This window comes from Ostrea edulis, chromosome 8 (assembly GCF_947568905.1).
Source record: "Ostrea edulis chromosome 8, xbOstEdul1.1, whole genome shotgun sequence".
Classification (NCBI taxonomy): Eukaryota; Metazoa; Mollusca; class Bivalvia; order Ostreida; family Ostreidae; genus Ostrea; species Ostrea edulis.
The window spans coordinates 50,089,634-50,112,967 of NC_079171.1; the positions used below are offsets into that span (position 1 = coordinate 50,089,634).

The 23,334-nt window shown below is 35.0% G+C and overlaps 1 protein-coding gene across 3 annotated transcripts in view; it reads right to left on the bottom strand.

Annotated features, from left to right (window-relative positions):
* The window catches only part of LOC125661865 (transient receptor potential cation channel subfamily M member 2-like), a 49,614-nt gene that overhangs the window by 22,158 nt on the left and 4,122 nt on the right, over nt 1–23,334 (bottom strand). For all 3 annotated transcript variants that reach the window (XM_056146376.1, XM_048893989.2, XM_048893990.2), the window contains exons 7-13: nt 22,138–22,249; nt 20,567–20,675; nt 15,316–15,578; nt 14,481–14,588; nt 12,849–12,914; nt 8,162–8,360; nt 5,367–5,516 (exon numbers count right to left, since the gene is read on the bottom strand). In XM_056146376.1, the coding sequence (XP_056002351.1) occupies nt 5,367–5,516; nt 8,162–8,360; nt 12,849–12,914; nt 14,481–14,588; nt 15,316–15,578; nt 20,567–20,675; nt 22,138–22,249 (1,007 nt within the window). The remainder of the gene's footprint in view (nt 1–5,366; nt 5,517–8,161; nt 8,361–12,848; nt 12,915–14,480; nt 14,589–15,315; nt 15,579–20,566; nt 20,676–22,137; nt 22,250–23,334) is intronic.

Genomic DNA, 23,334 nt, shown 5'->3' on the forward strand with positions numbered 1-23,334 from the left:
AGTATTTATTCTTTAGAAATAAAAGAAAATAATTCATACTCAAATGCATCAAGGAATCAAAGACTGTCTGAAGTTTGTAATCAGTGGCGGATCCAGAAGGGATCCGGGAGTTAGAACCCCCCCCCCCTTTCGTCACATGATTTTGCTAAAGAAAAGTATGAATTACGCATCTTTAAGATGTACCCCCAATTTTGAAAACCAGAATTAATTGTACCCCCCCCCCTTCGAAATTCCTCGATCCGCCCTGGTAATAATTAGATGATGAAAAATTGTTTGAAAAATTCCTTTTTAAGTGCCTGTATTGCATAGATAGGGCCAGCTTTGGGTGGGTAGTTATTGGGGGAAAATTCACATATAATAATTATGTATTTTCTGTATAATCTAGAAAATACACAGCTTGTTGAACATAATTCAAATCAAACCACAAACCATGGGACATCCTATATTTATTTCTACATTACAAAGTCTTACTTATTCTATCAAATTTAAGATGAAATCACCAAGGTTGTTTTTTTAATTAGTCATTAGGTAAATTAAATCAAGATAAATATATTCTCATTCTGAACTTTTGTCATAATTTAGAGATTTCATAGTCAAAAACGCAGGTGTCCGGGTAGGGCGGAGTTAGCGCTCTCGCTTCTACAGTAACAGTTGCGACCCGAGTTCGATCCCCTAGTGCCAATATCCGTGCATCAAAGGGCCCCATTGCAAATCAATTTCGAGCTTCCGTGGGTTATCCCTGTACTTTATGCATGCACATTATGTTTATTTAGAAGGGTCATATCGATCAAAGGTTTTACATTATTCATATTTTTCTGTCATTAAGTTAAATTAAAAATTTATCAAAATAGTAATGGCTTATACGTCACCTATGTAAGCTAACTTTCCACACTTACTTTTTCATGATTTATAAGGATCTATTCATGACCGGAAGAAGGGGAAAAAAGGGACATAACCTTTGAATAATATTACGTCATTTCAGTCAATGACGATGCATATTTCGACATTTTGTTTACTGTGTATAACTTTGTGCAGACTGCGATATTCGAATTTGTTAAGGATTTGATTGCTGAATACAGAAACAACATATGATATTGGGCCTGTTTGGATACATACTCGATGGTACGGTAAGATAACATACAATTAGGCTACCCTCGAGTGCCTAGGTCTAGGAAGTTTATGAAAACCTGGAACCTATAAGATCTATTTATTTATAGATGTGATAGTAAAGAAATATAGTTCATCATCAGTACATTACGGGGAATGGATTTAGTGCTTGTCTTGTTCGTGTATGTTTTTCAAGCAAATTTGAAATGCATACTATATATATACTATATAGATTTAATATATATTCGTTTACCCGTTTGTTTCACACTACGTCGTGCGTCTGCCAGCTCTGCTTTCCCCTTCATCTGTATATTGTGCCATTTCTTCTCAACCTCCTCTACCGTTCGCTTGGTGGAGGAAGAGGCATTGATGGCATTTGTGATTTTCCTCCATATGTCCCGTTTCTTTAATGTCGTAACCCCCGTTCCGAATTTAGCTCGAAGGATACTTTTATCTTCTTCTACACACTTGCTTAAAAACAAGCATTCATCTGCTATCCAATTCGGTTTTCTTTTCTTAGTTGTCTGTAATGACTGACTCTCAACACCTTCTCTTTCTGCCATATTTTCAAGGATCAATGCAGATGCAGACAATAAAATCGGATATAGCGTCATATAAAACGACATTTGATTTTTGGTATATTTATTTTATTAACCTTGCATAACACAAAAAATTATAGTATTTCATCATTTATTAGCGATACAAGAGAGACTTATCAAGAAAATGTTCAACTCCATGCAATCTGTGTTTACGGTAAAGTGAAAGCGGAAATGACGTTTGACATAGCAACGATAAACTTAAGCAGATTGCGATGTACTTAGCTAAGAACAATTAAGCATGTTGTTTAGAGCTTTTATGCAACGGAACTTAAGAATCTTACTTAGCTAAGTATATACTTAAGAAATTTAAGTATATACTTAAGAAATTTCTTAGAATTTTTATGCATACGACTCCTGGTCATTTCTGGATAGAAATTGATGGGAATATATTTTTCAAACACACGAGTTGCAACATTTTAGCAACACAATACTCTTACATACCATCTTTATGGCACTCCGTTTTTACATTTATTCCTCTTCGAAGATATATCATAAATCATGTAAGACATCTTATAAAAGACATAAAATATCTTAATATGTTTTTATACGAGATATAGTATATAATATATCTCATAAACTTTATAAGATGTCTTATTAACGTTTTTGATTTAAGATATCTCATTAACTCTTATAAGATAGTTTACAACTTTTGTAAGGTATCTTATAAAAGAAATTTTATAATATATGTCATATATTTTATAAGATTTAAGATATCTTATATGTTTTATAAGATATTTCTTAAACTTTATAAGATATCTTATATTTTTATAAGATATATCATCAATGATTTCTTATAAGATATCATAAACTATATAAAGTATCATATTGTTGTGTAATACTTGCACTTGAGGGATACCTGTAACCTATATTGTTCTAACATTCGATGTTTATCACGTAGTAGAAAGATGACGAACTGTGTCTTTCAAGAATGTATTAGAAAATGTATTCTCATTATGAATACAATGTGAATTTAGCTGATAATAAGCTCTGGTTAGATAAGCACTTTGGGCATTTCGGATTATTCTAAAACTGGAATTAGGATTTAGGAATTTCGTTGGAAATTAACAGCTGATTTGTTATTTGTTTTGTATACAGAATTAGCTCGGCACGGACATTGTTGATTGGTCACCTATTGTAAGTTACTATTTTGTTATCATCATAATTTTCTTCCAATAATTGCAAATTAATGTCATTACTTGTTTGACTGCCTTTGTTAGTAAATTCTGCTGCTGGGTAATTCTGACTCAAAACAATATGAATTTACTTTTATAACATGTTTAAGATATCTTATAAAAAATATTTGATATCCCGTATGTTTTATAAGATATCTCATAAAGCTAATGGGATATCTTATAAAAATTCATTTATAAGAGATCTTCTTATAAAACATTTGAGATATCTTAGATGTTTTATAAGATAGCTTACAAAGATAAATTTCTAAGATATTTTCTATATTTTATAAGATATTTCATAAATTTCATAAGATATCTTGTTTAATATACAAGATATCTTATAAAACTTATGAGATATCTTATATAGTTTAAAAATATCTTATATTTTATGAAATATATTATCAACAGCAAGGTGAAGAAAACGAACAGTGATCAATCTCATAACACCTATAAGCATTACAAATAGATAGTTGGGCAAACACGGACCCCTGGACACTGTAAATTATATGAGAGTTCTTATGAAACATTATAAAGGTCCCATGATACCGCCTGTCTATTGTGTATAACCTGGACATTATAAAGGTAACATACAGGAGGGCCTCTCCATAAATTTATTAGATATCTTATTCAAAATAGATGTAGATTATGTCAGATACATTCATAAAGGAGTAAATATAAATATTGCGTGACATACTTCCTGACAAGTATGAGTGTGTACATATACACATGAGCACATAGAGTGAAATAAAAGCCAAGTACTACCATTTGTCATGGTTTGATAAGAAAATGAAATCTTTAGATTCGGCAAAAACAACACTGCGTGCGCAGTTTTAATTTTAGTTAACATAACATTCATGAACAACACTTTACCACCACTTACCATGTTAACTTAATGTAAAAAAGAAATATATCAGTACTATCATGATGGACAAAATAAAAAAAGGAATTTAAGCCAACTTCTGTACTAGCGATAAGCATGGAGTAAAATGTACGAAATAGCTACAAAATTGATACTTTTACAAAGTACGCATCAAATTGAACAAGTGGAGTAAGCAAATCTATAAATTTGCAACTTCATAGGTATGAAGCACTTTTCCTACATGAAATTGGCTCTCTCAAAATTGAGCCACTATTTTTAAATGTATTAAGCAGAGACACAGTTGTCTTTCTCTCTGTTATTGAGTTTGGCGTGGGAGAGAGAGAGAGATAGAGAGAGAGAGAGAGAGAGAGAGAGAGAGAGAGAGAGAGAGACGGAGACTGTGTGTGTTTGTGTGTGAAAGAGAGAAAAATAAATATTACATGGGATGATTGGAGAGCAGCGCGGGGATAACTCTGACTTGTTGAAGAGTAGCCGTCTATGGAGGAATACTATAGTTTTGTGGGTACATGTATATCCATGCAATGTTTCGTGCACTCTCTCCTCTTGTTAGTCTACCCTTTTACGCCACATTTATGAAATGCAAAATTAGGCATATTTTCTGCACACTTGAAACATGTTGAAGGTTTGAAGAGCTGTTTTGAATCGGAATAAGATGTGCTGTGATTTTTCTAGGGAGCGTCCATTAGCATCTAATTGTTAATCGAAGGCTATCAGAAAGCGCCATGTCCCCCTTATAGCTATTACCTACCAATTCAAAAGACTAGTTCGGTTTGATCAAAACGGAAGAAATTGATGAAGAATTTGGAGAAGAAGGTGGGGGAAGATTAGAAGGGAGAAAGAGAAGGAAGGGGAATAGGTGCTGGATGAGGAGAAAGAGAAAAGCAAAGTTGGGGTTTTGGAGTTGGGGCTTGGGTGGCGACCATTCGTTCTCGGGTACGGCCTAAAATTGGCAACCAATCGTGTCCATCCTCACGACACGATTGGTCGCCGGCGACCAAACATGCGGCACGAATGGTCGTCGGCGACCAAGGGTGCCAAAACGACCAAACGTGCCGTAACAGGGCCTCAGTTTTCGAGGTCTCATCCGAAGGACCACCCCATTGATTCTATTCTGAGGATCTAGTCTAACCAGGATTCGCACGAATTTCCTTAGTTCACTTCAGTCTTGAGGGTCGAGTAGAACAGACAGACATTCTTATTGCCACATATTACACTCGATAATTTGACTATGTGGATGTTTTGTTTGTTTCCAGGTTTTGGGGTATAGTTTTACTGTTAGCTTGCATTTTTATTTAGCTTTATTCATATGTAAATATTTTGTATCCCCGAAGAAGCAACATATCGTACATATTACGAATGGAAAAAGTAACTGAACAAATAGTTCAGTTTTCGTTTACATTAGAATTTTCGGGCAAGTCCATATCTTATAAGCGCAATCAATATTTACCCGATAGTTATGTTTTACCAATAATTCATAAGTATAATGAACGATTGTTTTGAGAATCATGCGTAATTCAAGAGGAAAAATGCATGCCACCTGTACAAAACTTTATGAGTACTTGATACATGAATATCTGGCAACAGAACATGATAATTCTTTACACTTACATAAGTGGTCTTTACTTCTCAGCCAACAAATTTCTGCCAAGTCCTTTCTGTTGGCGAACAATGCCCAAAGAAGGATATCTGATACATCGGTATCCTTAACTTCCAGATTCCCTTCGGAGTCTTTCTTCGGTTTTGAGATTTTGTCTTCACCTGAAAGGTAGTAAAGCCGATAAATATAATGCAAATGATTGATTGATTGAATAATGTTTAACACCCCTCTCGAGAAAATTTCACTCATATGAAGACGTCACCATTGCCGGTGAAGGTCTGCATAACTTAGGCTTATGATCGGCGCTTATGGCCATTAAGCAGAGGGATCTTTATCGTGGCACACCTGCTGTGGTACGGAACCTCGTTTTTGTTTTTTGTCCCATCCAAAGGACTGCTCCATTTAATCGCCATTTACGACAAACAATGGGTACTGTGGATTTATTCTAACCCGGATCCCCACGTGATGCAAATGAATGAAAAGGAAATTTCAAAACCATACAGAGGAAGACATATTGTGTAAACGATAATAACCCTTTAATGAAACGTATCCATGTCCAAATGCTATCATTGTTGATAGCACAGAACTCAACACATAGATGAAGAGTAAATAAATCATTTGGAAACATCGTCATACACACTCATAAGTGTGATGTAAGATAATGTTATACATACAGATAGATAGATATATAGATAGATGAAGAGACATTATTTGTCGAAATGCGCATCTGGTGCATCAAAATTGGTACCGTATAAGTTTTACATATATAGATAGACAAAACTCAGAACGCAGAACGCTTAAAATGTTTTCATTTTCAATTTTATCTTCAAGAGTTATGATAATCTCTTAATTTACGCCTTACCGAAGTTAGTTATGAAGGCATTAATGCACCGTTAATTAAAAAAAATACAGGACAGTTGACGTATGCGCAAGATAATTAGTAGACAATATGTACAATATTATAGTTTGATTACATTGCAGTTAACTTTTGTCATATTAACAGTGAAATGATATATTTCTATAATATAGGGAGATGTTTCAGAATCGATTTACAGTTTAGGTAGCATTTAATGCTGGTTTGTATCTTCGATGAAACAGGTTTTTTTTTTCTTTGCTTCACGCTCCGTTTTCGTGGTATCTCTCTGTAAAATGAAAAAAAAGTCGAAAGGTTCTAACTGTGATCGTTTCGAATGTTCACTGACTTGGGTCCACTGGCATGACAATTCCCTTTTTTGTTGATGATGCATAATTACTCTGTGTCGTAAGGTGCCGATATATTTTTTTCCACAGACGGCGCAATTTATTACATACAAGATATTGGAAGAAATGTACATTATCAATGTTGATTTACCTGTAAATTTGCTTCCGTTTTAATACACGTGTTGGGGTTTATTGCATATCCTGACGATAAGGGTTTTCTTGTTGCTGCTGAAAAAGTGCTCTGGATACGTGTAATATGGATTTAAGAGAACGGTCTTGTCATCTACTTAGGATTGTTTATGCTTCTAAATTGTTTGGTCATATTTTGGTCTTTTTCTAAGATAGGGATGGGATTGATTATTAACAAGCTGAATATCTTCCGCATTTTTTGGATTATGGATTGAAACGTACACTGTACATGATAATACGCTGTAACAGGGTTTTAATCTTACTTTAAAGGGATCCTTTCTTTCCTGGGATTAGGGTTTATTCATTCCACTGTTGATTAATTGCACTAGGTAACGTATTTGTAGAAGTTCCACTGGGGGACTGTTTAGGATATCGGTATTTTAAATAATTGTGCAGAGCTGTTTTAATAATGTAAAACTTATACGGTACCAATTTTGATGCACCAGATGCGCATTTCGACAAATAATGTCTCTTCAGTGGTACTCAACCGAAATGTTTGAAATCCGAAATAACTATGAAGTTTTAAAGCTAAATATAGCCAAGAACAGTGTGTCAAAAAAGTGGGGACAAATTCGTCCAAGGATAAGAGCTAGAATCAAGCAACAAAATTTCTTTTCTGTCTTTTAATTAAAAGAACACGTCTCTTGTTCGGCTGCTGTATCTAGATCTTCTCTTATTTCATTTATCACATAGCATTGACTTTGTGTGCATTACTTCATTATCGTTTAATGATGTCCGCTATGTTATGACCCATTACTGGTTATAAATTATTTAACGTCCAGCTCGAGACTTATTCACTGATATGGAGACGTCAATATTACTGGTGAATGGCTGCAAAATTTAGGCCTATCCTTGGAACGTCCTTTTGAACATGGAGGAATCTTTATTATGTCACACGTGTTGTGACAAGGGACTTGATTTTTGCAGTCTCATCCAATGGACCGCCCCATTTATGCGCTTCTTACAACAAGCAGATGACTTATTCTACTACGAATACCCACAGGATGTAATATTTACCCACAATTTACAGTGAATCAAAGAGGAGTATTTTATAGCTTTTTTCATGTACAGGGTTATTTCTACTTTCCTATCAGAATCTAAACACAACAGTCATCATATAAAAAAAATAACAAAAAATTTGAATCTTTTCTCCATCATTTTCCTTAATGCACAAGGTGCAGTTCATGATGTCTATTTTCCTCCAATGATTTCTCCCACCATAGCAAGTAATACACAAATGGGAGGGTATGTAATTTGAGGCACTTATCATTATCATTTTTTTGCACACCGTTTTCTTCTATTAACATGAAAGGTGAAGATAACGAACTCCTATCAAACATCAAATCAATTAATATTTAACGAAAAAGAACAATTGATCAGTGCTTAACTAATCACAGTTAATGTCATGTTTTCTTACCCTTATACTTCAGCAGTTTTCGACATAATCCTCTGGCGGATGTGACTACTTTTGCTCCAAGTTCACCAATCTTCTTCTTGCATTTCTTCCGGTATTTTTCCAGGTCATTCTCATCTTTTTCGTTTTCAGCTTTCCTTAGTTTCTCTTTTATCGATCTATTTTTGTAGAAGATCTTCTTTGCAAATTTTTCTTGAATTTGCTGAAATAAGAATTCGTTTTTTTTTTTTTTCATACATTTTAAAGAATATATGCAAGGTGAAGATAACGAACAGTGATCAATCTCATAACTCCTACAAGCAATACAAAATAGATAGTTGGGCAAACACGGACCCCTGGACACACCAGAGGTGGGATCAGGTGCCTAGGAGGAGTAAGCATCCCCTGTTGACCGGTCACGCCCGCCGTGAGCCCCATATCCTGATTAGGTAAACGGAATTATCCGCAGTCAAAATCAGTGTGCCAAGAACGGCTTAACAATCGATATGAAACACGTCAGACAGCATTTGACCCAATGCGAGGTTGTATTGACGAACTAGATCGTTATAACGACCATAGAATTTGCGAAATGCTGACTTCAATCGAGACTGTTGAAATCCCTATACCTTCAACTTGTTTGTCAGTAGCTTACCTTGATTTAAAAACTGACTATACCCAGAACAAGCTCTTGCATATCGAATCAGTTGAGATATATAAACACCATATGCAGGTGATAATGGAATATTGCTACATAAATGTGGGAAGTTGACGATGGAGAAGCTGAAATCATCCCGTTTGTCATACAGTTGAGTTGTTAGTTTGCCGTTAATGTCTACTTTCAATAAAATATCTAAGTATGAAGCAGAAGTGAACGACTCTGTGGTGTCCTTTATTTCGAGCTCACAGGGATATATCAAATCGACATATGAATGAAAGCCATCATTGTTAATAGACAAAACGTCATCGATATATCTAAAAGTCGAATTGAAGGTCACAGCGAGAGATTTTTTCTTCTCACGTAGAAGTTTTTGAATAAATTCTGCTTCATATGAATATAAAAACAGGTCAGCTAACAAAGGAGCACAATTCGTGCCCATGGGAATTCCAACAGACTGTTGGAAGACCTGATCACCAAAGACCACGAAGATATTGTCAATGAGGAACTCTAGCATATTTTTTATTTCAACTTCAGGGTACTTGTGCGTGGAATCAGAGTGGTGCTTAACAAAGTAAGTTTTTGAATGACCGATCACTAGATATGAATATTTCCGTTTTCCGTTTTTGTTGAAGAAGCAACTGTCTATGATGTCAAAAAGTCTAGTCTTTAATTTATCGTGAGGAATGGTCGTGTATAGTGTTGAAAAGTCATAGGTTTTAATGCTATTGATTTGGGAAAAATTCTGTGATTTCAAGTTTACTAAAAGTTCTTTAGAATTTTTTAGAATCCACATTTGATTAACACCACTTCTGGCATATGTAGTCGCACAGTAAGTTTGAAGTTTCTCCTTCACAGCTGTTAACATTTTCGTGAGGAGCAAAGATAGGGGCTTGGTAGAGCACTTACTGGATCCAGCAATGTATCTTTGTTTGTAAGGGTTTTTATGTAGTTTAGGAATCCAGTATAGGTACGGTAACTCATATTCATTCGACCCATTGACTGGAATATTAAATGTGTCTAAAACTGAAGCATGGTTTTGAAGAATTTCGTCTTTTGAAAGGGCAGTTGGAGTATAAGTATGATTACCAAAAGTGGAATTAATGCCAAGTTCGTTTAAAATACAGTTGTAATAATGAGCCTTACAAACAAAGACAATGTTGTTACTAGCTTTGTCAGCTGGAACCAAAACATATTCCTCATGTAACCTATCTAATTCTTTTATCACTTCTGGTTTACTAAACACAGAAGGATAGATGGTACATACTTTTGTTTTCATGTGTCTAATGCGGGATTTTAATATCCCTCTTATGCTTTTAACCCATTCTGACAATGTATCAAGTTCTTCTTTTTCATATTTAGCCCATCGTCTGGCATAATCTTCGACAGAACTCAAAATAGAGATGAAGTTATGTCGCCAATTAAAAGACCGAGGTACTCTGTATTTAGGACCTTTAAGAATAAGTGATTTGAGGTCCTCATTTTCAACTATATCAACATCACCAGTAATGACATGTCCAGCTGGACTGTAGTTGAAAGAAGATGAAGACCAAAAACATGTTGGTGGATTACGTATAAGATGATCTATATCTAAGCACTGCAAAGTTTGTTTATAATTAAAAAGTTTGGATGCAATAGTAGAAGTATAGCTGTAGGAAATACAGGGTGTAGATTTGAACTTGAAATAACTTGGAATACATGACTGAACCCTTTTATGACGAAGAATGTTGCTTATGTTGACGGCATCTATTCCTTTGTTTGTAAATTTGAGCTTAAGGAACTGACGGCATGATTTGGAAGGAATATCATCCATGGTCCGTGCTGGTTTATAGAGCCTGTGGTAGGCAACATCCATAATCATAGAGTTAAGTCTATATTCAGGTGTTGAAAAATCCAAGTATAGACTAGCCATAGCTTCTTCAAATAACGTATGTAAAACCCTCAATGGAATATAGTAAAGTTTTGTACGAATATGATGTGGACCCAATTGTCTGTTGACGTGAGGCAAAAGTGAATCAAACGTGACATCATTTATACTTGGTCTTTTATATGAACGATGTCCGTGACTGCGTTTTCGTCTTTGGGTATTGGGGAAAAGTCCCATCACATTAACGTTATTTCCTTGTGGACTAGTCAAATTTCCCACATCATATACATTATCATTGTATCCATATGGAAATGCAGTGCCTAGGGTCCTGATCCAGTGATCTTCTCGTTGTCTACGAAAAGGGGTGCTTAATGTAGGATTGTTTGTGTGATGGTAATTTTTTTTCTAAAATCCTTACCCTCATGGACAAGATGGAGTGGTCCGGTGCATTAAAATGCTTGTAAAGAAGTTGGTTACCACCATTATTAATTTGAAATCTGTGCCCCGATATTCTTTTATTAAGTGAACCCTTGGTTTCTCCCACATAAATTAAGCCACACAGGTTACACTCAATGGCGTAGACAACGTTAGAAGATTTACAAGTCAGATTATCAAACGTTTTGGTACAGAAACTACGTCCAGTTAAATTACTACTAAATGAATTTTTAGTGATCAGTATATCACAAGTTTTACAATTTTTTGCAGAACATTTATCAATTAAGCCAATATGATGTATATGATTCAAAATTCGGACTTAAGTTTCAAACTACGATGTTCAACATAAGTAGAAACTGTTCCTTCACAAACGCCTCGCCCGGTATTAGAAATCAAAATTATAAATCTTTAAGAAAAAAACCTTAGAAAGGAATGATAAAGACCCCGTACTGCTGTGGCTGTAAGCGTTATACAATAGTCAAAATTTGTATCACTTATGAAAACATTTCTATTATACAAAGTACAAACAGTTGATGATTTAATAAAAACCTATACTGGTATTTGAATTAATTCATACGGCACAAATTGGCTTGCTTAGTATCCTGAGCAAGCTATACTAAACATACATATTGTTGGGTCGTTTTTCATCTATTTATATGAAGCAGAATTTGTTATAAATGTCTACTTGAGAAGAAAAAAACTCTTGCTGTGGCCTTCAATTCGACATTTAGATATATCGACGACGTGTTATCTATGAACAATAATAATTTTCATTCTTTCGATTCGATATATCCCGGTGAAACTCGAAATAAAATACACCACAGAGTCGACCACTTCTGCTCCATACTTGGGGATATTTTAGACATTTCGGATTTCAAAAATTTCGGTTGAGCATCACTGAAGACACATTATTTGTCGAAATGCGCATTTGGTGCATCAATATTAGTACCGTATAAGTTTTTACATTGAAAGTAAACATTAACGGCAAACTGATAACTCAACACTATGACAAATGGGATGATTTCAGCTTCTCCATTGTCAACTTCCCATATTTATGTAGCAACATACTTACTCCTCCTGGGCATCTGATCCCACCTCTGGTGTGTCCAGGTGTCCGTGTTGCACAACTATCTATTTTGTCTTATAGGAGTTAAGAGATTGATCAGTCTTTGTTATCTTCACCTTTTGCTTATAGGATTTATGATACATGTATTCATCACTGTTCACTATCTTTACCTTTCATTTTACAAATTACAAGTCCACTTGTAAAGGATTTATAAGCAAATGAAGCATAAACTGTTAAATAATCTCTGCACGATAGGCTTTCCTACTTTTTCCAGATCATCATATGTGTCTATCATATATATTGCATTCAATACGTAATTATGTCAAAACATATCCTAAGCACCTGGCACTACCTCTGATGTGTCCAGGGGTCCGTGTTTGCCCAACTATCTATTTTGTATTGCTTATATGAGTTATTATATTTATCACCGTTCGTTACCTTCACCTTTCTTTCATATTAAAACTGTTTTCTTCTATTAGTATCTTACCAATAACATTGATATGGTTAATAGCTAATGTTACGCCTGCAAAGCAACTCATCCCATCTGTGGTATCTTCAGGGGTTCGTGTTTCCCCACTTTTAATTTTGTATTCCTGATAGGGGTTATGAGATTGATCACTGTTCATTATCTTCACCATTCCATATGATACAATTTGAACACATATGCTATATGTTATTTTGTGCAAACCTTCAAAATCCACTGCATATGCAAACAATCCTGATGTTTGAATTGACAATCCTTACAGGATACTGTCTGAAAGTAAAATGATAGCACAAATAAATGCATACATTTTAATTTTGACACGTTGGGAGTGCTGGCTATTGGCGAACGAGAAAAAAAACATCGTAAATAAAAGTGCCGACTATTCTCTTTATATAAATGATACATTTGTTCAAACGAAACTACACTAAAGATAAAGGAAAGAGAATTTTAAGTGTTTTTCTCTTTAGAAGAACCCGACATGGATGTTTATTACCGACGTGAACCTGATATCATAGATACACAGATATTTTCTATTTAGGTGTCATTGTACACGTTGGTAAAATATCGACCCCATCCCCTTACCTGCTGCATCTTTGAGTGTCAAATATGTGACATTTCAACAAAATATGATATGATATAATATCATGCAGTAAACATATTCATTTAAGATGGAGAATAGTATGACGCTTCGTACAATGAATGGTGAACTATCAATATACATTAAGTTGCGTCGTAAAGGCCTCCACTGCGATACGACATATGGGAATTCATTTATGGATACCAGGTGCGCTATGACAGTTTTACGTGCAATAAAAGGGGTGCTAATTTATTAATGGATAGCAGGCCCACTGTGATAGCACTTCGTGTAGTATGACGGATGGTGACTAATAAATGGGTATTGGGTACGTTGGGACTGAATCATCCGCGGTACAAAGGATGGGGTGACTTTCAACTGTCCATCGTCAACTTCCCATATTTATGTAATAATATTCCATTATCACCTGCATGTGGTGTCTGTATCTCTCAACTGATTGGATGTGTATGAGCTTGTCCTGTGCATAATCCGTTTTTAAATCGAGGCAGTTAAGTGACAAGCATTTTGACGATACTGGGGTTTCAGTAGTCTCATTTAAAGTCAGCAATTTGCTAATTATATGGTCATTAAAACGATCTTGATTTCCAACATAACCTGTCATTGGGGGAAATGTTGTCCGATGTGTTTTATTCCAAGTCTTAGGCATTTCGTTATACATCAATTTGACCACAGATCACTTCGTTTACCTCATCAACCTATAGGTCTCACGGCGGATCGGACCGGTCGACAAGGGATGCTTATTCCTAAGCACCTAATACCGTCTCTGCTATGCCCAAGGGTCCGTATTTGCCCAACTTTTAATTTTGTATTCCTTATGGGAGTTATGATAATTATTACTGTTCGTTATCTTTACCTTTAAAATATTGAATTACTTACCTACTTTGAAATATGTAGGTACTGATGCAGTCTGATTTTAATTACATGTGTATCATCATACTGCGCAGTAATAACGGGCAGCAAAGGATGAATTTTAGACTAAACAAGGAAGGGAATAATAGCACATCAACGTTTTATGGTATGGTGAACTTCTAATAGATGTTAAGTTCACGATGACGGACTCATGTATGCGGTATAACGGAAAGTAAGTAATTTATAGACAACGGGTGCGCTGTAGTGTAAAGTACAAAACCGTTTTTTAATTTTCAAATATCTTCGTCGATACCAATACAGATAATAAGGTAATATCGTGGGGAAAAAAACTATATTTGCCCAAATGAGATGCATTAAGATTACATACTTACAGATTCATACAATTCGGGTAAATCGTTCATATTCAGTTTTACGTCTTGGTCCAGAAGTACTCTCACATAGTCACATCTGTTGGATTTCAGTGCCTCTAATAAAAGTATCTGAAATACAACAAAGTCACGTGAAGGAAAATAATTGCTGTCTCCATATTATGAATTGACAATGACGAAAACAATCAGGAATGCATACAGATGTTACATATTTAAAACAAACGCAGACGTAATGTTAATCAAAGGATACTGGGGTTTAAAGGGACTGATTCACGATTTCCCTCCAAATTTTGTTTTTCACTTTAAATGATCAAAATGTACAGTTTAATATTTTTAGAAGGTTTCACAAAAGAAGTATGATTATTCATCATGACAGAAACTCATTATATAGAATTTACTATGTGTGTTGAAAAAAAAAATTGAGGTGTGTTATTGTTTACGGGGTTTTCAAAATAAATGGGTATTGATCCAAGTTTATCATATATATATCTATATCGCAACCCATGTATACTTCAAATAAAATGTGCTATTCAAAAGTTAAAATTTGTGATTGTACAAAATGAAGATACTTTCAATTATAAAATTAACTTTTCACTGGTTTGTATGTTTACATAAAAAACACTCGAGTCTTTGTTTACATAACAAAGAATCAAAGCTAAAATATTGCTTTTATCCTTGCATTCAGACGGTCCAAAGTTTAGTTGTCAACCTTAAATGAGCTATATTTATAATTTTTAACGTCAAAGTTGAAAAAACATTTCTTTCAAAAAACGTAAACCAGTCCCTTTAAGCCTTTTCGATTTTTAAGAATTCAATGTATAGTATTTCTGTATCTTACATGTCCACAACTCTGCAGTAGATTGGACTCCTGCAATAACTGGTAACCAAAATAAAAGTACAGAGGCAATGAAGATGGCGTTGAGAAGGTCGATTGTATGACATACGTTCTGGATTCTTTATATTCGTTAAGAACCTGGGTCATCTGCTTTGTTTGCGGAGTGACGGAATCCTGGTTTAGCTTCGTGAATCCAATAGAAAATGTGCTATTAACGTTATATTGAGGAGGTCCTTTGGTGTAAACACTCCCCACTCCGGAGTTTTCTGAAATGAATATGGCGATAAATTAAGATCACATTGGACAAAAACAAATGCACTATGTACTATAATCTTCATAAAATGTTCAGAGTTATGATATGGCTTCAGAGCGACGATCGTAATTAACTCCACGACTAGATTATAAACTATTAAACGTAATTAATCATCTTAATTTCATTTAACTTATTAAATGAAATTATGGTAGTTATAAGAACTATGTTGGCCCAACTATCTATTTTGAATTGCTTATAGGAGTTATAAAATTGTCCACTGTTCGTTATCTTCACCTTTCATACATATGCATTTAATCACGATTTTGATATGTAGCATTTTTGTCTAATTTTGCGAATGTATTTTAGTTTTATTGTAATCGGGACCAACATGCAAAATAGGTTACCTCGTACATGCACTATTTATGTCCAAACTCAAAGAAATAATTCCAATCTGATCAGGGTTAGAATAGGACGTCAATGCCCATTGTGAGTCGTAAGAGGCGTCTAAATGAGGCGGTCTTTCGAAATGTGACCTCAAAAACCGAGGTTCCGTGTCACAGCACAATAAAGATCCCCCACGACCCCTGGCCATAAGTGTCAAGCATATACCTAAATTTTGTATCTCTTTACCGGCAGTTTTTTTTTTTTTTTTTTTGCAGTCTTTACACCCATGGAATATGATGAGCCCACATCGTGGCCCCGATCTAGCCCTGTATGGTTACAACATGACCATCATACAAGGTCAAAAGTTGGAAAAAACGTGACAAAGTCAAACACGTTGATACCTAAATGAAGGTTTTGTAATGTAAAACTAATACGGTACCAATTTTGATGCAAGATATGTGCATTTCGACAAATAATGTCTCTTCAGTGATGCTCAACCGAAATGTCTGAATTACGAAATAACAATGAAGTTTTAGAGCTATTATAGGGAAAAACAGTGTGTCAAAAAAGTGGAGTCAAATTCGTTTAAGGATGAGAGCTATGCGTGAGGGAGATATTCCTTAATTTTGAAATGAATTTCTAAATTTTAGAACAGCAATCAGATAACAAGGAATGTATACATGAAATCAAAGATGTATCATTTCCTATTTGAAAAGTATAAGCAATGTTAACATTTCGGTAAAATTTTGAAATTTGGGTCAAATTAAAATGTCAAGGACATAAGGTCAAATTTTATTGTCGGGACTTTATTAGAGGAATCAAATAAGGATCCAAGAACTTGTTCTGCGTATAGTTAGTTTTCAATCCAGGTAAGCTACTGATAAATAAGTTGATGGTACAGGGGTTTCAACAGTCTCGATTGAAGTCAGCATTTCGCAAATTCTACGGTCTTTATAACGATCTAGTTCGTCAATACAGCCTATCATTGGGTCAAATGCTGTCTGACGTGTTTCACATCGATTGTTAAGCCGTTCTTAGCACACTGATTTTGACTGCGGATAACGCCGTTTACCTGATCAGGATATGGGGCTCACGGCGGGTGTGACCGGTCAACAGGGGATGCTTACTCCTCCTAAGCACCTGATCCCACCTCTGGTGTTTCCAGGGGTCCGTGTTCGCCCAACTATCTATTTTGTATTACTTGTAGGGGTTATGAGATTGATCACTGTTCGTTATCTTCACCTTGCATAGAAATGGTAATATTTTAATTTCCAACGACCTGAACACCGGTGAATTCGCACGGAAAGACGCAGCATCAATTTAACATTTCAGATAAAGTTCATATTTACGCACTCGTTTTACATATGTGTTTGGAACTCACTTTCAACACAAATATGCATAAATGAATGAATAAGGCTAAATAGTAAATGAATAAATATGGTTCAGTGACATTACTTGTCCGCGAGAATTCATTCCACAGTCAGAACGAGGCACGGTACATCTTTGACTGGATGTTTTACAAACGATCTTACCTGATGATACATGTATTTTTGTCTTATGAATTTAATTCATGATAATATAATAAAGTTCATTTTGTTTTTAATTAGATATATAGTTATCTGACCTTTCGTTAAAACCCGCGGTAATCTCCTGTAAAATATATCAACAATTGTGTTTCGACACAATGCAATGAGGTTTTCATCATTCACCGGAACTGAAAGTGAAAATTTCGAAATAGCACACTTTGAAATACCCGACAGATGACAAAACTCCTCAGAAACAAACTGGTGTATTCCAGTTCCACTACAGGAACGTTTTGTGAACGATGACTACGCGGTACATTTCACTTTGCAATGATCTTACCAGGTTTGAAAGAAAATCATTGTCTATCGCAAATGTAAACTACATTTTAATTAAATAAAGCATTAAAACTATTGCCGTTGAGAGATATCAATAAATGTACGAGCATCCAGGATCTGCTAGACTTTTCAATGTGGTCAGGCTAATGAAATCTTTATATGATCTAACCAGAATGCACCAACAAAAGTAAGGCATAACGTAGCAATTTCTATTCTGATCTAATAAAATAATCAGACTTGATGCAAAAGAGCGCTATCCAACACAAAATGTGTTTATCAATTAATTACAGAGAAAGTAAGTATTGTTTAACCTGCACATCTATCGCGAATGGATAGTCATATGTATGATGTACCATGAATAAAACAGTGTTAGGGTCATGAGACGGCATTTGAACCATCAACGCCGATCTTATAGTCTTCATCAATCAAGTGGTGATTGTACAATTTTCAAGGTTGAAGAACCTGAGACAGTTGGTTTGAGCAAGAGGCATCGGACGGCGCGTGAGTATACGTGTTATTCTCTTGAGTGAGGTTTATACATTCATGGTAAACTGCGTGTCGAGGTGCAGAAATATTTCTATATATAAAATTTCATACCCATAGAATATATTTTAAATTGAAAAAAAAAACATAATACATTCCGTTATTTTGCAATATATCGTTTGTAATATTTAGAAACCGTTTTCCAAGTTACAAAAAGTCATGTGAAGAAAAAAAATTCAAACTGATATACAGCAGTCATAATTTCTGTTGTAATTTCAAGTGTTTTGAAGCGCAAAGAAGGTTTTACTTTTGTATATGAGTGTACCTCGAGAAATTTTGATTATACTTATATTGTCAGTTTCTACATTTTTGTTGTTGTTCTGTTTGCATGATGATTTGTACCAAGGATACAGTTACAATGTTTTACAGTATGGTAGCGTAACCACCGGCCATGCAGTAGTAAAACGAAATACATGTAGCGTTTATGTATGAACATTCGCTGTTCACGCGTCGCATTTATTCCGTTTGTGTGAGTGAAATAGTAAAGGTTTACATAAACATGCACGCACAGGGGCGTCCGCAAGTATTTGACATTGGGGAGGCGAACTGGATCGAAAAGGGGTGGGGGGTACCAACTAACATGTTTTGACTTAAATTCAGATTTCCACCTGAGTCTTCATATAATTCTTTTCCCATTATGTCAATATCTTCAAGACACCATATCAACTTTTTAAAGAGATAATTTAAATAGTTACTCTTTTTTAAAATGTGTAGAACTTTACTAATAAACATGAATTTAGTTACAGTTCTGCAGCTAACATGAATTATAACAGATCTACCATTGCTCCCCTCAGAGACAGAATTGCATCTTTTGAAAATGCATATCTTTTTCGAGGATGCTAGCAAAAGAACAGTATGGGGTTTAGGCTGTATATTTGATATAGGGTACTCCAAAGAGTTGCAATCCGTACTCTTCACTGTATTGGAAAATCACATGCGGAAATAAAAGGGCGAGTTCATTGTTGTCACGTGACTTGAAAGTTCATTCTTCATATGCTTCATACCAGTATCATGCACAGCGAAAACATCTTATACATAATACTCTTACAAGTACAATATGCAAGAACCCTAAGGTCTTTATGCGATGATAGGTTGTCCCCCCTTGTTTTCAAAACGTTAATTTCCGTTATTTTTACATGCAATTAGTTTTACATTAAAAACAAGATATATTTAGTGGCATCCCCCCCCCCCCCCCCCCGGATTTTGACAAATAACACATCTATCTGAGTTTGTTGATTTTTTGGGTTGTCAATAATATTAGCCAACTTCTCCGTACCCCCTTTACTTTGTACTACGTGACTTTATGGTATATCGTAAGCACGTTTTCTTAATTTTTTTCATTATAAGCTGAAATCAAATTATTTGATATTCATTATGGTTACATGTAATATATAGAGATAATATTTACTACTTTAAATGGCGATATAAAGTTGTGTTTAATCATGTAAAGTACATACAATACTACACCTTTTGGGTTCTAGACATAAAACTTCCACTAAATAATTAGTAACTGTATTATCATTATTTGACCTGAAATGTTTGTCTCAAATTGAAATAAGATAGTGGACTATTAGAAATCTAATTTGACAGCTCCATATAAGATATCAGTATCTTTGGAAAATAGATGGATTCTTTCTATTAGTTCTTACATATATGTACGGTACAAGTATACAGTATTGTACATATATCTATATATGTGAGATAAATCAAATACTGTATGGATATAAATATATATTTAATTTAAAATGAAAGGTGCATCAAAACTAGGAACACTATGTACTACGATAATTAAGAAATATCGGTACGACTCGGCATATAAACAAATTTACGTGGTGTATAACATTTACATTTGAAAACCTGAACGTATTTACTAGACTGCTACATTTGTATTAAAAACACAGGTATAAAATTTGTACCCGTTCAGTGAAATAATGACATGCAATATCTAACTAAAATTCATTTCGGACATATACAGATTCTATGTTGGAACTGCCGTGTGATTATTTATATAGTTAATGCATCCAGAGTGTAAGCAAATACAATCAACAAACTATTTTTGTTACGTTGCCGCGATTTTTACGTTTCAGGTTCACGAACTTTGACTATAAATTGTGACGTCGAAAGATAAGGACCCTTTTCTCATGACGCCAGTCATATATATATATATACATTTCAGTTAAATATGCACACCCCTTATGTTTGGGATGCATTTTACCTTCCTTGTTTCCTAGAATCTTCTCTATGGCCCAACAGCTAACAATGGCCTCGCCCACAACGTTTGAAAACATCAGAGGATCATCGTTGTTTACATCAAAAAAGCTTAACTGCAACGAGGAAACCGATATTTCAAGCATAAAACAAGTGATATACACAATAGTTCTGTCAGGTTTTAACAGTCAAGAATATGCTCATGTTTACATGTAACAAACTAAAAAAGACACATAAGTTTGGAAAAATTATTGATGAAAGGTGAAGATAACGAGCAGTGATCAATCCCATAACTCATTTAAGGAATACAAAGGAATGCCAAATAGAAAATTGGGACAATATGGACCCCTGGATATACCAGTGGGTCAGGTGCCTATGAGGAGTAAGCATACCCTGTCGACCGGTCACATCCTCTTTGAGCCCTAAATTTTGATAAGATAAACGGGGAAATCTGTACTCAATATCAGTGCTTTTATTCGATCAGAGAAGTGTTTTCTGACATCATGAAAAATATAATTATGCTTGAGTTTCAAACCTAGCACTATTTTAAAAAGCGACCATTAAGAATTCCATATTCCTAAGCAAATAAATCTGAAATAGCTGCACCCAATTTCATCAGTATTTTGCAGCAGTAGTTGATGTGCTGAATAGTATATACCAGATATTATCAACACAACTGAACGAAGAGTTTAAATTTTTCTGACGTACTGTGACATTTAAACCCTACCCTACACAAACACTGTCTTATATATTCATTCTGAAAATTGTTTTAATCCAATCACAATCCAATTCAACAAAAATGAATGTCGTTGTTAATTTCAATTTTTTAAAATCATTACCGTTAATATAAAAGTAGCTTTATTCCAGTGCGATACTTTTTTGTCTGCACGCACCTATCAGTAACTGTTTATAATCATAAATCATTACAAGAGGTAAATTTTTAAATACACCTTCAAATAGACTTGGGAAAGTTATTATACTACCAGGCATAGTTTTCTATACTAAATGATACATATGTAGCACAAATTATTAGTGTTGAGAAGCTATAAAATTCAACGGTGGTCATTTTCAACAGCTTCGAAAATAACCAATTTGATTTCCTGTGGGGTTTACATCATGTAAAGGTGAGAAATGGAAGTTCCATAGAGATAGAGAGGTAATATAATGTCTAAGGCGAAAAGTTGAAGCGGGAAAGAGATCCAGTTTAACCAAGAGTTCGAAGTTCAGGCAAGATTTACCGATTCACTTTTTGTGACACTGGTATGATATTCGGAAGAGGTTTCAGTTCAAATATTCAGCCTAAAACAAATCGCTGAGATTAAGGCGGCTAGTAGTTGGTTTCACCTGTAGGTGAAATGCCAACAATATAAACCTTTGTATGTCACTCAGTACCGTATAAGAGCGGGTTCTTTATCATATCATTACCTACAGTGACACATATGTAGGTCAACATCTGTGTCATTTCCTCTGTGAGATAACACTTCTCAATTGAGAATTAAAATAAACAAATAAACCAATGAATTATATGAAGAAAGAAGTTATCAGAATCAGTTTAAACATAGTGATAAGTATATTCACCAATTCCTCTTTCTCTTTTATTTTGCTAAGGTATTGCTCCAGTGTTTTGAAGTTTTGGTCATCAAATCGTATTCCAAATAGTAAGCTTGCTTTTCTCTTCAGCGAGTTTTGACTACATAGAAAGTACTGTGAAATAATTGTTGGATTGCACATGCTAAGTCTTCTAAGATTGAAGTGACAAAAAAGAGTATGTATATATATACTCGAGCTCTATATAGACCCTGGTCATTTTGTCGCTGATTTTAACAGTATAACCTACATTTATAATATATATAATGGCTACAATATTTCGCAAGTCCTGTGGGGATCCGGTTTAGAATAGGTCCTCAGTGCTCCCTTGCTTGTCGTAAGAGGAGACTGAATGGGGCGGTCCTTCGGATGAAATGGTAAAAACCGAGGTCCCGTGTCACAGCAGGTGTGGCACGATAAAGACCCCTCCCTGCTGAATGTCCATAAGCACCGAGCATAGGCCAAAATTTTGCAGCCCATCACCGGCAGTGGTGACGTCTCCATGTGAGTGAAATATTCTCGAGAGGGACGTTGAACACTATACAATCAATCAATTAATCGCAAGACGTGATATACATTGAACGACTCATGTGCATTGAAATATGAACAATTCATCAGTGGCCAACCATTAGCCAATCATTATTCAACGACAATATCCTAATTTAGTTTTTATATATGACTCCAAAGGGCGATGATCACCCTAAAGTGCAAATGATGATGCCAAATCCCGATGGTGTGACACACCAAATTGCAATGGTGTGACATGCCAAAGTCTGATGATACATATTAATGCGTTAAAGTACGAAAGGTGACACGCTGAAGTACGTTGGTTTCCAAAACTGAATGGACACAATGTTTTGGTACAGAGTGTACCAACCATGGGTTGTTTCATCAAAATATCAACGCAAAATCGATGCAAATAATGATAATGATAATAATAATAATGAATATTAGTACCGTTGTTAATTGTCGATGTCAATCTTAATCACCAATTTATCTGGTTTTATTTTGAAATACACTATGGATGAAATCATAATAGGGTGACGTCACAAACGTTACCATATCCCGCATCATCGGATGTTGGTGTTGCAGACCATCGCTCTTTGACGTGGTGTACCTACAAATGATGGACCATCGCACATTGGCGTGCCGCACCACCGCACCTAGCATGACCATCGTACCTTGACT